At 31.2% G+C, this 13,913-nt stretch overlaps 2 protein-coding genes and 1 long non-coding RNA gene across 8 annotated transcripts in view; all 3 read right to left on the bottom strand.

Moving 5' to 3' along the window:
- The window catches only part of LOC111708523 (endoplasmic reticulum membrane-associated RNA degradation protein), a 20,519-nt gene extending 14,508 nt beyond the window's left edge, over positions 1–6,011 (bottom strand). For 2 of the 4 annotated variants that reach the window (XM_023481927.1, XM_023481928.1), the window contains exons 1-5: positions 5,678–6,011; positions 5,024–5,100; positions 4,038–4,157; positions 3,398–3,485; positions 2,160–2,244 (exon numbers count right to left, since the gene is read on the bottom strand). In XM_023481927.1, the coding sequence (XP_023337695.1) occupies positions 2,160–2,244; positions 3,398–3,485; positions 4,038–4,157; positions 5,024–5,100; positions 5,678–5,795 (488 nt within the window). In that variant the 5' untranslated portion in view covers positions 5,796–6,011. The remainder of the gene's footprint in view (positions 1–2,159; positions 2,245–3,397; positions 3,486–4,037; positions 4,158–5,023; positions 5,101–5,677) is intronic. The other 2 variants (XM_023481929.1, XM_023481926.1) reach the window with 1 other exon arrangement.
- A 270-nt stretch (positions 6,012–6,281) lies between these two features.
- LOC111708527 (uncharacterized) lies at positions 6,282–12,330 on the bottom strand. Of its 3 annotated transcripts, none has more exons than XR_002766685.1 (4): positions 12,302–12,330; positions 11,819–11,910; positions 6,662–7,468; positions 6,282–6,384 (listed from the first exon to the last, which is right to left on the bottom strand). It is a non-coding gene; the product is annotated as an uncharacterized LOC111708527 (long non-coding RNA). The 3 variants fall into 3 exon arrangements; XR_002766684.1 differs by having other exon boundaries at positions 6,282–6,391; XR_002766683.1 differs by having other exon boundaries at positions 6,282–7,468.
- Positions 8,232–10,149, bottom strand: LOC111708526 (uncharacterized). The gene is made up of 2 exons (XM_023481930.1): positions 9,965–10,149; positions 8,232–9,589 (listed from the first exon to the last, which is right to left on the bottom strand). The coding sequence occupies exons 1-2, from the start codon at positions 9,985–9,987 to the stop codon at positions 8,380–8,382; spliced, it is 1,233 nt and encodes a 410-aa protein (XP_023337698.1). The 5' UTR covers positions 9,988–10,149; the 3' UTR covers positions 8,232–8,379.
- Positions 12,331–13,913: the final 1,583 nt, after the last annotated feature.

The following is a 13,913-nucleotide window of genomic DNA, read 5'->3' on the forward strand; positions in this document are numbered from 1 at the left end:
TTCTTTATATCAACCCTTTTTTAAGTTAACTCAACCTTTCCACAGGGAAGGATTCTGATCCAATATTATCCTTTATTGAACAGGGAAAGTTTCTTTATATCAACCCTTTTTTAAGTTAACTCAACCTTTCCACAGGGAAGGATTCTGATCCAATATTATCCTTTATTGAACAGGGAAAGTTTCTTTATATCAACCCTTTTTTAAGTTAACTCAACCTTTCCACAGGGAAGGATTCTGATCCAATATTATCCTTTATTGAACAGGGAAAGACTCTTACATCAATCCTCTACTGAATGAATTAAGCCTAAATTTTCAACTAAGACAGGGAACATTCTTATATCAATCCTTTATTGAATTATTTAAACCTAACTGTTCAACCTAAGAAAGGGGATGATTCTTTTATCAATTCTTTATTAAGGAAATTGAACCTTTCCATTCAACTTGAACAGGGAAAGATTCTGATCCAATGTAATCCTTTATTGAACCTGCTCCACAACTCGATGTCACAAGAACTATTAGCAGAGGCCTCAAAACGTAGAAAAAAGAAACAAGTAGAAAAAGAAAATTGAACAGGAAAAATTGGAAGGGAAATCTCTAAGGATTAAGCTTTACACTATCAATTTTTCCCATAGCATATGTTGACAGAATCGAAGAGGGGTCTGGGAGACATCCCTCACTCCCCCTTCCATTTAAACCAGATAAAAAATACACTAGAAATGTGCGTAAGTAGCTGAATCAGCTCATCTCAAATTTAGTTTCTGAATCATCCAATTATCTAGTGCAAAATAAGAAAGGCAATCTACCCTACATATAGTTCTAAAACTGGCAGTTTTGTCGAACTGCAAGGATGTCTTTAAAATACTTTTTTTTTTCAAAATTAGCTAGAATATGATTGTAAGATGTACGAACAAGAAGAAAAGAAAGAACAAGGAATATAGAAGTGTCAAAGTATTTGCATCTGCCATCATATAATTATTTAAGGAATATTGTTAAAAATTAAAAATTAAAAAAAATATGACCTTTCTTTTCATCTTAGTCGAATAAAATTTGTATACAACTTCTTTATTAAATGAATTGAACCTATATTAATCCAGTTCAGAGGAAAAAAATCAAGAACAAATGAAAAAAAAGAAAGGAAAATTGAATCAGACGTTTCCCCAGTTCAGTTGCAAAATTGCATACTAATTTTTCTGAAAATAAGAATTAACATATTCAAAGATACATCAACCATCAGAGTTAGAATTAAAAAATCTTCAGCGAAATTTCAAATCAATTCTTAAACGACAATTATGTAAAATATCAAATAATAAAATTTGGACTCTGTCTTCAAGGAAAAATAAGGATTACAAATGTTTATATTTTATTTTGTCAATTAGATGAGATTTATCCCTGCTTATGCATTTGTACTTAACCTAGATATTTGCTTCATTTTAACTTTAAAAATATCATCTTTATGATTCAATATTTCGTCACCAACAAAATCATTATTTTACTAAGATCTATGACATTCCTTTGTTAAAGAACGATGGGAATGATTTGTAAAGATCTGGGGGAAATAATAAAAAATTGGACATTGACATGCAAGTTTTTTCATCCATTAAAATTTTTAACCTAAAGTTGTATTTATTTTTCACTAACAGTAATTTTTTTCCAGTTCAGCAAATAAAGCTTTAAAAATTTGTTAACCTAACTTCTGAGGGGAAAAATTATTTTTCAAGAATTACCCCTGCTGTAGATGTACTGAACACCCCACCTAAATCTATATTTAAAATATATGTGCCGCTCATCAACCAAGACAAAGATAATATCGAAAATCTGCAGACAACAGCTTCTGTTAAAACTTCAGGATTTTAAAAGAAAGTGACATTCGAGAAGAATTAATTGCTTTGTGCAAATTGAATAAAAATAATAATTATCCGAGTTGTGATCATGTATAATCCTCACCAACAGAGTAGCTGAAAAATAGAACAAAGGAGCAGGGAATATAAAAACTTTTAAGTCTTTATATGACAAAATACTAGAACAGTATGAATGAGAAGTTTATGTGTAAAATCCTGTATTCAAAAAGACGTCTGGAAATTAGATCTATCATCCTCAAGTAAGTAATCTTCCGAATATATTTATTAACGTTCGATAAATTAATTATATTAAGATTTTACCTAGTTCTTTGATTCAAGCTATCTTGACAAACATCAAGGTCTCCAACATTACTTTCACTTACTAGTAATGCTTGGACTAAATTGCCTAAAACATAATGTAAAGATATTTTCATGCTTACTATATGTATTGGGTTTAAAGTTCCAGTGCTTAGGATCCATTTAATTTTGATGCGGATCCGGATCCTGGATCCGCACTGGAAAAAAATGGATCCTGATCCGGATCCAGGTCATTTCTTTAAGATTTATTTAATTTTTTTAACAAAAAATAATTTTCTAATTTTTTGTTTTAATTTTTTCGCATATTTTTATCCTAAAACTCATGAACCATTCAGAAATGAGGAATTTTTTTATAATCTCTCTTTTTTCAAAAGTTCAGATTTTGGTTTTAGGAGTAAAAATTTTTTTTTTGCAGTTTTTGGATCCGGATCCTAAGCACTGGTTTTAACTATGCTTTGTGAGTCATAAATCAAGGATCAGGGTTGTAAAGTTTTAAATGGGTTTATGAAAATTGGTGAAATTTTCTATTGGCGCGTGTCTTCAGAATTTTGGTTATTAAAGGGACTGTCAGCGTAATTTCAAGTAAACCTCCATTCAAATATTGCAATGCCCGATTTACAAGGTACCCATGAAACCTTAATCTGATCAAAAATGTGGAAGATACTGACTAGAAAAGTGTTTGATTTGACTTCTGAGAGTTTCTACATTGCTTCTTAAAAAAAAGAAATTCACAAGTCACTTTCTCAAGAAATGAAAATAAACAGTTTAAAGAATCAAAAAACATTGATGTCTACATCTTACCTGATCAGACAGAGCTTTCAAGGGTACCGTTGTAAATTGGGCATTACCATCTTTGCATAGAGGGTCAGTTAAAATTAGGAGTGATAAAATTTGAACTTGAACATTTTAATTCTTCTTTTGTTTCTTTCTTTGCTTGAGAGAGTTACATGTCCACGATTCACACCGCAACCATTTAACCCTTTTTAAAAGTAACAATAAGAAATTACAATTGGTTTTCCGTCTGTCATCCTAACCTCTGATACAAAAATCCGAAAGTAAAATTTATAGAGAACTCTCTCAAACGAATATCATTTTCCCCAGACAAAGGTTTAAGAGGTAAGGATTCATAAGAAAGTGAAATCTGCAAGAGGCCCCGATGTGGACCCCTGTTGTGAATTGGGCTTGTAACTCTTTAAAGGGAGTGTTATTTGAAATAACGTTGATAGTCCCTTTATGCTCACCAAGTGATCTCTCCAGGTAGGGTGAGATAAGAAGTATAAACTCTATTAGATCAAGATCACTTCCAGAGAATAAAAGTTCCAGAATATTCTGAAAAACTTAAAATTATTTACTGCACAATTTAAAATCATAACTTAAGTCTAAAAGTCGTCTTCCTTTGCTATGGAAACTTACCTAAAGAGAATCCGAACTAAGTATCGAGTAGATTTTAGGAAGAAATGTTAGATCGTAAACTCATCTTTATATACTTTGCATCGAGTAGATTTTAGGAAGAAATGTTAGATCTTAAACTCATCTATATACTTTGCATCGAGTAGATTTTAGGAAGAAATGTTAGATCGTTAACTCATCTTTATATACTTTGCTTTTTCTGTCTGTCCGTTTGAATTCAATCAACGTGAAAACGGCTGAACCTTTTGAGCCCAAATGGAAAGATAAAAAACATTTGCATAGAATTTTTTTTTTGAAATGTGATATTTCAAAACCGAAAAATACATGTAATATGATTTAGACAGAAAAATGGCAGCGTAAAGAGGAACGGTTAGCAGCTAAAATTGTAACTAAAAAGTGACGCGAAGCGCACTCAAACTCGTTTGAGGTTCGAGAGTTTCCTTCAGATTAGATGGGTAGAGCTCATTTTACCTCCATGACAGCATCTGGTAAAGCCCAGGAGAAAACACCCTCCTTTATACCAGAATTTACCAGATCTTTCGTCAAATTCTTCTTGACATCGTTGAATACCAGTCTCAGATCAGACACTGCCTGGATAGAATGCTGTTGTATAATTATGTTCTGGACTGTAGGCGTGACAGTGATTCTCATTTACAGAATGGAGTGCTCTACTAGCAAAAAAATCTTAAAACTCATGGTTTACTTAAGAGTGGATAAGAAATCCATTATATTAAGAATTATTTATTTTCAATTGTAGCTTCTCTTTAAACTGACTTACGATTTCTGCTTTGGAAACAATGGAGGAAATGTTCCAAATTGAATACAATAAAGCTAGAAAAACACGACGTTGTATGAAAATAAAGTCACTAAAAATGATAGCCCCCCCACGTAGAGTGATTCGTTTAAAATCTCGTCGTCATATTTTTTGTTATATAATTTAAACCATGAGTGTATACATTAACAATTTTCAGAAAAATTAATTAATCCATTAACAATTTGAATAGTTTTTCTATAATTCCATTATTCATCCATTTACATAAAAATCTCGATGCTTTTATCTAAAACTAAAATTGCGGGAAGTCTAAATTTTTTTAAAAATTCTGTTAAAAGCTATTAAAATGCTTTACGTTTGGTTGAGTTTTATCTCAAAGGGATGGAAAAATAATTTATCTCTGATTTAGCATTTTCAAAATACTATTTCATAGTTCTTATTGTTAGAATGGATTCACTTAAAAAAAACACAAAAACTAGTTTATTAAAAAATCTGGATAATTCTGGACTGGAGGTTTGTTTAACAAGATTTGATATTTAAAAATAATTTGGAATCCAAACAAAAAACAGAACAAAAATTCTTTTATTAACTAAATTGCTGAAATTAATACCTTTCAATGTTTTACTGAAGATGCTTTTTTTAATACAGGCCAATTGTATTCCCTGGACTGTCTCTTTAAACTTACTTGAGAATACCATTGTTGAGACCCATTGTATCCAGGAGGTAAAAGGGAACTGATACTTTCTGTATCAAGAAATATACCTACAAAACAATTTTGAGCTGAATTTCAAAATGGAGTGAATATTTTCATTCTTAAACTTTAAAGGGAGAAAAGGTTAAAACTTAACCCAAGCTTTCTCACAGGATTACATTTATTAAATGTCTTAAAATATATATTTTTGCATCACTTTCTACAAAACCAAAGAAAATTGTAGATTTTGGATTAAGCTTGTGCTCAATGAAGATAAAAAATATTGAACTCCTGTCATTCAATACTCGTCAAAAGAGTAAGGACAAACTCCTGATGATGCCAAAGTTTTTGGCGAAATATATTGAGAAGAAAATGATATAATTCTAGTGCTAGAGAGTAGGGTTGGGATTTGTTTAAAAACGATCTAAAATATTGAACTCCACCCCCACAAGAAGGAAGAAAGTATTAAATTAAACGAGATTTTTAATTAATAAAATAATTACTCATAGTTAAAATTATAACGAGAAAAAGAGGCTCTAGTGCATAGAAAAAGAGGCTCTAGTGCATAGAAAAAGAGGCTCTAGTGCATAGAAAAAGAGGCTTTAGTGCATAGAAATTAATATTCAATAATGGTATAACAAAAATCACCTTTTATAAATTTTTGTTCAGGGTCGAAACCAGTATTTAAAGAGAAGAACAGTGACTGTATGTAGGGGGATAAAAAACTCATTTTCTGAAATTCAAAAATCAAACTATTGCTTAACATTCATTAAATAACAGTAAAGCTCAAAATAGTCAGTTTGAAGAAGAATATTAAGTAAAAGTGTTACAGAAATAAAAACATATCAAAAATGTTTAACTATAAGGAGTGATTCATAAAAAGATATTAATATCCTTATTAAGTGAATTTGAAGAATGCTGTTTTGTTGAAAAGTGAAAAGGAGTTTTCGTTTTTTTGTTACCAGCAAACTTTTCTTATTTCAGCATAAATCAAATCAAATCNATCAAATCAAATCAAATCAAATCAAATCAAATCAGGCGTTAAGGGACACATTAATTTGATTTTTTTTTTAAATGTAAAATTAAAAATAAAGTTGAGCATAAAATCATTACTTTTGGTGATTGGTGATAGATCAAATTTCGCCAAGTGTTTAAATAATAGAAATCAATTAATATACATATACATTCAGATATTAAGCTACAGAATTTAAAAAAAAATTAATTTCAAACAGTAAAAAACCATTTACAATACTTCAAGGTAAAATGTTGTATTTAAATACACGATAAAAGCAATTTATAAACATTTCCCAAAATATGGTTTATGGTTGAGGAATTATCAATTAGTTTAAAAGGGACTGAACACTTAATTTCAAGTGACCCTCCATTAGTATATCAAACTCACTAGATACCCATGATGTAAACTTTTGTCATGATCAATGATGAAGTGATATCCTAGTTTTTCCTTCTGAAAATTCTTTATGAATCAGATAGAAGAAGCGACTTGAGAAACAACGAAAAAAGTTACCAATTTAAAAATTTTGAGATAGAAAACTAAAGTTATCTACCTAGTTTTGAACTTATAGAAAAGGTTAACAAAATTGTCGAAATGCCACACAAGGTATGGAGTGTCACTTGGAAATGGGTGTACAGTCTCTTTAATAAATATGTGCATACATGGTGTAGTCAGCATTGATGCCTGATTCAAGAAAAATTCAAAACTTACTAAACATGCAGAAGTTTAAGTCATTTTTAAGTTAAAAAATAACGAATATTTATGCTTTAATTTTCGTTAACAAATTTACAAATTTAAAAAAACACAAAGTAAAAGTAAACAAAATATTTGAGTGCACACGATAAAAAAAGAATTTAAAAATAAATTTTGCCCTGTCTAGTGGCTATTGCTTTATGAAAATAATGCATGGTTGAAAAGTTACTACATAGTTCTATCAATAGTAAATTTTGATATTTCTCAATTTATGTAAAAAGTCTAGATTTGGAAGTTACAGTTACAATTATAGTTACGGTTGCAGTTACAGTTGCAGTTACAGTTACAGTTTCAGTTACACATACAAAGTGAATTTAAAAAGTATTCCTTTAAATATTCTTTTATTGTTTGATTTAAAATGAATTTGGAATTGGTGAGTTCACAGATGTTGTTCACCAAACGTGGGCTATTAAAATTGTTCTGAATTTCTTTTTGCATATTAATCATTGCTATTGTTGATAAGTTGGGATAAGGCAGCTATGTGTGTTAGGTCGGGTTTGTATTAGAAAATATAAAAATTTGATTTTAAGATAAACAAATCTTGTCAGGAGTGTTGGACGACTATTCTTGCTTGTGTTGAGAGTATGGGAGTTGGATTGGGTGTTTGGAAACAAAAGTTTGATTGTTTGAAGTATCATCAGTTTCAATTCCTTCCTTCGCAGGGTTGCTGCCATCTTAACAGAAAATTTATATTAAAACACAGAATCCTTACGTTTTTTTTCTTATTCTTTTTTAACCAAAAAAAACACTTTATAAAATAAAAATGAAATAAGATCCCTAAAATCATATTTCATATTAAATGCATCAAAAAATAATGTCCATTACCAACCAAGTACAAATATTTCTGTTTTCTGCTAAGTAATTCTTTTAAAGTCTTTTATGCAGCAATTGCTTTGAAAGATGTATGCCTGAAATAGACTGTTGAAACTGGAAAAATATTTCATTATATATAAGAAATAGATACGGAAAAAATAAAAGCAAAAAGTTTGTTTTACAAATCTATTAAGTAGTAATCACTGTTTGTCTTTGTGTTTGTTTGTTTGTTTATTTCTTTGGATGCCCAATCATAACTCATGAGCCCCTGGACGGATTTGCCTTAACTTATGATTGTTGAACTAAACAGTAACGTGGGAATAAGTTTAACTTGGTTTAAACTGGAAGTGAGTGGGTTGATTTTTAAAAAGAAAATCAAGCTTCCAGGTAAAGCTGGATTGTTCATAATATTCATGCTGTAGGTTGACAGAGCAATAAATTACTCTTTTAATTCAATGATACTGGTTCAAAGCAATTATTCTTTTTCTAAATTATTACATACTGAAAAAAGCACTAGAAGTTACTAAAGTAAACAGGACTCAAAACGATGCCCTTCAGTACTAGAAGGTCAAATGAGGGCTTAATTTAAAAAATTGGTATATTCAAACATATAAGAATTCTTCATGAGTTTATATATATGTATTTATATTTTTAAATGGATAAAACATTTTAAGCTACAAACTAAACATGAAACATTAAAGCTGTGCACAGATTAAATATTTTACATAAATTGTGGTTAAATATTGTGTGAAAAATTACTATACCACACTCCTTACATTTTAGCTAAAATAATTGTAGCTTTTGTGAATGGCTTTCCAACAATTTCCTCCTCCATGTGGGCCAACTCCTTCCCAACCACAACCTTATAGTTAATTATGTGCTCTCCCATCTTTACTGTTCCATACATTCCGTCTTTGCTATGGTTGAAGATTTCTGTCACATGCATTCCCATCATTTCAGAGGAGTGTTCTACTCCGGGTGTAAGATGCTTCGACTCCATTGGTAAAACTTTAGAGGATGAGGCATCCAGCCAAATCCCTTTACCCAAATGTTTCCAGGTTAGGGTCTCTCTTTCCTCTACTGCAGCTGAAATCAGAGGCTCAGGAAGACTGAGGCCACGAAGGAAGTTGTCATAGTTTGAATGTGTCATGACTTTCCAAGTTCCTTCAATGTCACCATATCTCTGATATGTGATGCTGCACTTGATGCCATGAGGAGCTTTCTCTGCTGTCCAAGTTAGATGGTCAGTGGTTGCAGTGTTCCTAAAGACATAAACATGGCCCGTATCCTTCTCCTTGAAGGTATAAACTAGTTCAGATGGAGAGTTACTTGTGAACAGATGAGTTCCAGTACGTCCAAAGGAATCTTCATCCTCAAACTCAACACCAAGCTTGAAGGTTACACTCTTTTTACTTCCATCTCCAAGACAATCAATCATTTCATAATCCCCATTCTTCTCAGTTATTCTCACAGCAGCGTAGGACAAGAGGTTTTCTGCATTAGCTTTGGTCATCTTATTATTAGCTGTCATATACTTATCAGCATCCACATGGTTCTGCATAACAAAGAAACCACAGAAAGAAGCATTTACTTTCTCCCAAACACTTGTAGAGATATACCCATCTCTTGTTGATGACATCTTTATGGAGACACCAGAGCTAGACACAATAGTGTCATAGGTGTACACAACATCTGGAAAGGTCACTTTCTTCACAATGACATTTCCATTTCTTGTAACAATGGATTTTCCTCCAGTGAATGGGGCAGGAAGGATGTTTTCCTTACCATAGGTGTAGTCAGTGCTCGTATTAAACTCAGGTTTCTTACTGAAGGTGACTTTGCTGGTGTAACCGGTCCCAAAGTCAGAAATAGTAAAGCTCATGCAGTTGTCAGGTGACAGGAGAATCTTCAGATCCTCCTCAGAAATGAGGTTGTTAAAGACAGCCCTTGCCTCCTTCTCAGGATAGTCGCAACTAACAACTCTATTAAAGAAACCATTTAAAATTAATCTTTTGGCAATTGGATGAAAAATTAAAACAATCTGATAAAGCAGTGTTGCAAAAAGAATTCCCGTCAAGGGAGATTTGGTTTAGAACATGAGATAAAAAACAAGACATTTAAGATTTAACAGATTAAAGAGAGTAAACGCTTACAATACAAATTAGAAGATTAAATAATATCTAAGAATTACAAGAATGTGGTTCCAAAATTAACCTATACTTAGAGGATTGGGTATTCATTTTGTAAACCATATGAATTAAAAAATGTTCATAAGAAGTAAGTTTCTATAAACTTCATTCGGATTCTTTAAAGAGAATTTAATGAAAAATATTGAAAAGTAAATATTATTTTCTTACTTGTAGGTTCCAGATATTTGCATGTTTGCAGGTTGAATGATTGAAGAAGAGCAAACCCGTGAACTTATATACCCGGAGTTGAGTACACATGTATTTGCAAGGTTGCAGTGTACGTTGGAAAAGTCGCAATGTTCACAGTGAATTGTGCTGGGCCATGGGGGAGAGGGGGGTTTGTTATGATTCTTTTTTTTACAAAATAATACATTTGTTAAAAAATAAATCATTTAAATTGTAAGTTTTTCTCACCTTCGCTTGGTGAACATAACCCCCACCCCCACTTTTCCCGGTGTTTACACGATACCATAACAATGAGATCCACAGTTTATTGTGTATATTAGATTTCTTTGAACGTATTCCATGACCTTGAGTACAACTGAGCACAAGTGAGCACTGAGTATATGATGAAAACATTCGAACAACACAATGGTTTATAACTACAGTGGTTTTTAACTACAATATCGAGACAAATCAGATTGCCTGAATATTCGTTTTAGATTCTAAGATTTGATTTACCATAAATTATATTTTACCCTCCCCTCTTTTGTTAAGTTTAGACTGTGTGTACTGTGTAATGATAGAAAACCTTAGTTCATTGTATACATCGGAATTCTTTGATTGTACTCCATAACCCTGAGTACAACTAAGCACAGAGTTAATTACTACCCAATAAGGATGAGGTGCAGCTGACAGCTTTACGATATTTTTCAGGGGGTAGGGGGTGAGTCACAATTAAATTCAAGCGAGCTGAAATTTTATACAAGGAGATTGTCAATTTTTATTCTCAAACCATATGACCAGGCAGGTAGTGGGAATTGGGGAAAATGTGTTTCAAAACTTTATATTTTTAAGTTTTAAAAATTCTGCATTTAAATTGTTTAAGTTGTGCTGAAGGCAACATTCAATTATAACTTTTCTTAGAGATCAAAATTAAAGGGCTAGAAGGTGCCTGCACTCCCTACTTGCGCCCTAATTTTTCTAGGGGACCCCTCTCACCACCCCCTTCAGCCGCCACTGTCTACAGATACGACTGTACGGAATTTTTAATGTCGGTTTTATATATATATATATATATATATATATATAGTCTAACACAACGAAATCCGTCTGTCCATTATTAATGTCATTGTTCTGTTAATTATTAAGTGGGATGAAAAAAAATTTCACCTAAAGAACTTCTTAGATGTTCGATTGAGGTTCATAATTAACAAAACAAATGACATTATATATTAGGGACTGACAGGTTTCTGCGTTTTAAACCATATATCCCTGCGAACATTTAAGCTTCGATATGCCGACATTTAATAAGCCATTGAAAAACAATGCAAGGCAGAAGTTTTTATTTACCCCGGCCTTGGTATTGCCATTTATTACATTCAGGTCTTATTTTCAGTCTCATCCTTTGTGGGTAACCCTGTATGATGTATACTGTATAATGTGCGTAACACAATCAGTTCCAAACGTATACACTAAATCAATGAACTGTGTGCAGACACTTTAACGAGCTCCCTCAGGCCCCGACTTGCTTTTTTGGGTAAACATTCAACTTAATGGGGTCAAGTAAATTTGCAAATATTAATATTTGTATGAATAAATAATATTTTATAAAGGTTGTTTAAATTCTTTCCTTATTTCGTGGTTTTTAAATCAAAATTTATGTAGATACACAGACCACAAAAGGGAAATTCTCTTCACTTTTCAGCTCTGGTTCATATGTACATTGTACAAGTGTACACTTTCTCTTGTTAATCTGTACAGTTGTATTAATTTGTCTAATATGTACATATACATGCATAAATCTGATTATTTTGTAAATTGTACAAAAGCTCTTGTGTACTGTACTATAGTTGTACAAACCTGGTTCATCTGTACAGTTGTACAGAGACATAATGGCATCCCCAAGTTTGCTGTAGGAGCTCCCTGCAGCAAGGAAAATCTCGCCAACTTTGCTAAAATAAAGGAGAAATCCAGAAAAATCAAGAGAAGAGAAGCAGAATAATCAAAGCTTTGGAAAAATTAAAGTGAAACTGAAAGGTCTTAAAATTCTAAATTATTTCAATCTTAAAAATATTTTGATTTAAAAAAATATATTTTATGGTTTTAATGAAAATAAGAACACTTTTGATTAGAAAATGAAAAAGTTAAAAGATATGACGAAATATTCTACTTTAATCCATTACGTACAAATCTGAAAATGAATAAGCGTCATTATTTCAAGCAATGTTTTTTGCTTTGAATTTTTTCTTTTCATTCCAACATTTTTCCTTGTTTACATGTATGAGAATACTTCTCAAATGTTCCTGATAGTTTCAACAAAAAATAAAATAAAACATGCCTTACCTTGCAGAGTTCATTTTTAATGATTTCTGAAAAACAAAAAGTATAAATCAATGTTTACTAAATCTAATAATCAAAAACGTTAAGCATCTTTTACAATTAAAAAAGATGTACACAAAATTTCTTTATTTGAAGTTTTGACATTCCCAAGTTTAACCAATACATGTTTGATAGTTAGATAACTAAACTTATTTTATATCACAGTACTAAAGACAACAAGGTATACTAATTTTTTGTTTGTTAATAATATAAATTTTGTTGACTGATCTGTAAGAAATACTTTCGTGAATTTTGGATATTTAAAACAACATAAAATTAAAAAATACAAGGAATTTAGGGACAACTTTTAACTCGTCTTTAGCACATGAAGCAATCCCTCGTAAATCTACTAAAACATACCAGAAAAGTCTCAAACCTTAAGAAACATAGAAGACAGATCACAAAAATCACAGAAGTTATCAAATCAGATTTTCATCACAGAAATTCTAGATTTTATAAATAATTTTGGTAATTTATATTTGGTACAAGTTAACAGTTGATTTAATTTAACTAAATGATATTATTTCACAAATATATTTAACTGTAAATTTTTGATTTGTCTGCCATCATCGCTTTTCCGGAAAAAAATGAAATAAATAAATGTATTATATTTAGCAAAAAAGTTATGTTGTAAATAACATCTAATTATTGGGAAAACGTAGCACTCAATATATTGTAAATGTCAAAAAAAAACAGTAGGACCAAAAAACTGAATAACATAAAGACGACATATAAACAATATTATTTTTAATTGATGTTGTTACAAAGCAAAAAGGTTAACTATAAGATTAAAAATCAATCGATAAAGTAAAATGAATGCTGACGGGTCAAATGTCGACGTGCATTTTATATCATAAATAAATACACTGCACACTGCACTGTGAAGATTATTGGCGCTTAGTTTAAAAAAGGTCTGGGTCATTTTCATAAAACAAAAAGTTTATGAAAAAAATCTACCTGTAACCGGCTACTTTTTTTCCATCCAGTGCCTTTGACGCATCCTGAATGACATTGTTATAGAAATATCTAGGAAGCTTACAAAAATTTTACCCGCTAAGGTATATATGTTCAGGTTCTTATTCAGAACTTAACAACCGAGGTTCAACCCCTCTGTTAAAACAATGCCATTATGATCGTTCAAAACAGCACCCAAACCAGGGTGTATTCAGGAATTTGTCCAAGCAGTTAGATTTTTTGGTATTTAGAAATAAACCCTAATCATTATCCTGAATGTTTTCATTAACAAAAATAAGCGTTTCTCTATAATAAAAAGTACCTGTGCATCCCGTGGATCTTGAAACAATACAAAACCAAACCCTGGAGGGCGCTGAGCAATCCAAACACTCAAAACCTTCATAAAAGGAACTGTAAGCATAACTTCAAAAAAAAAGAGTATTGTAAAATTTACAACAGTACCCTTCAAACCTTTGAAATTTTCTCTAAAATAGTAAAAATATTAACAAAAAATGTAACGTTCATAAACTAAACTTTTGGTGCGAACTACAGTTGATCTGTAGTACTTAGACCGAAACAAATGTGGGTTTCAGTATAGAGTGCTCTGTGTGAATATTTTGAA

This window comes from Eurytemora carolleeae, unplaced genomic scaffold (assembly GCF_000591075.1).
Source record: "Eurytemora carolleeae unplaced genomic scaffold, Eaff_2.0 scaffold746, whole genome shotgun sequence".
Lineage (NCBI taxonomy): Eukaryota > Metazoa > Arthropoda > Copepoda > Calanoida > Temoridae > Eurytemora > Eurytemora carolleeae.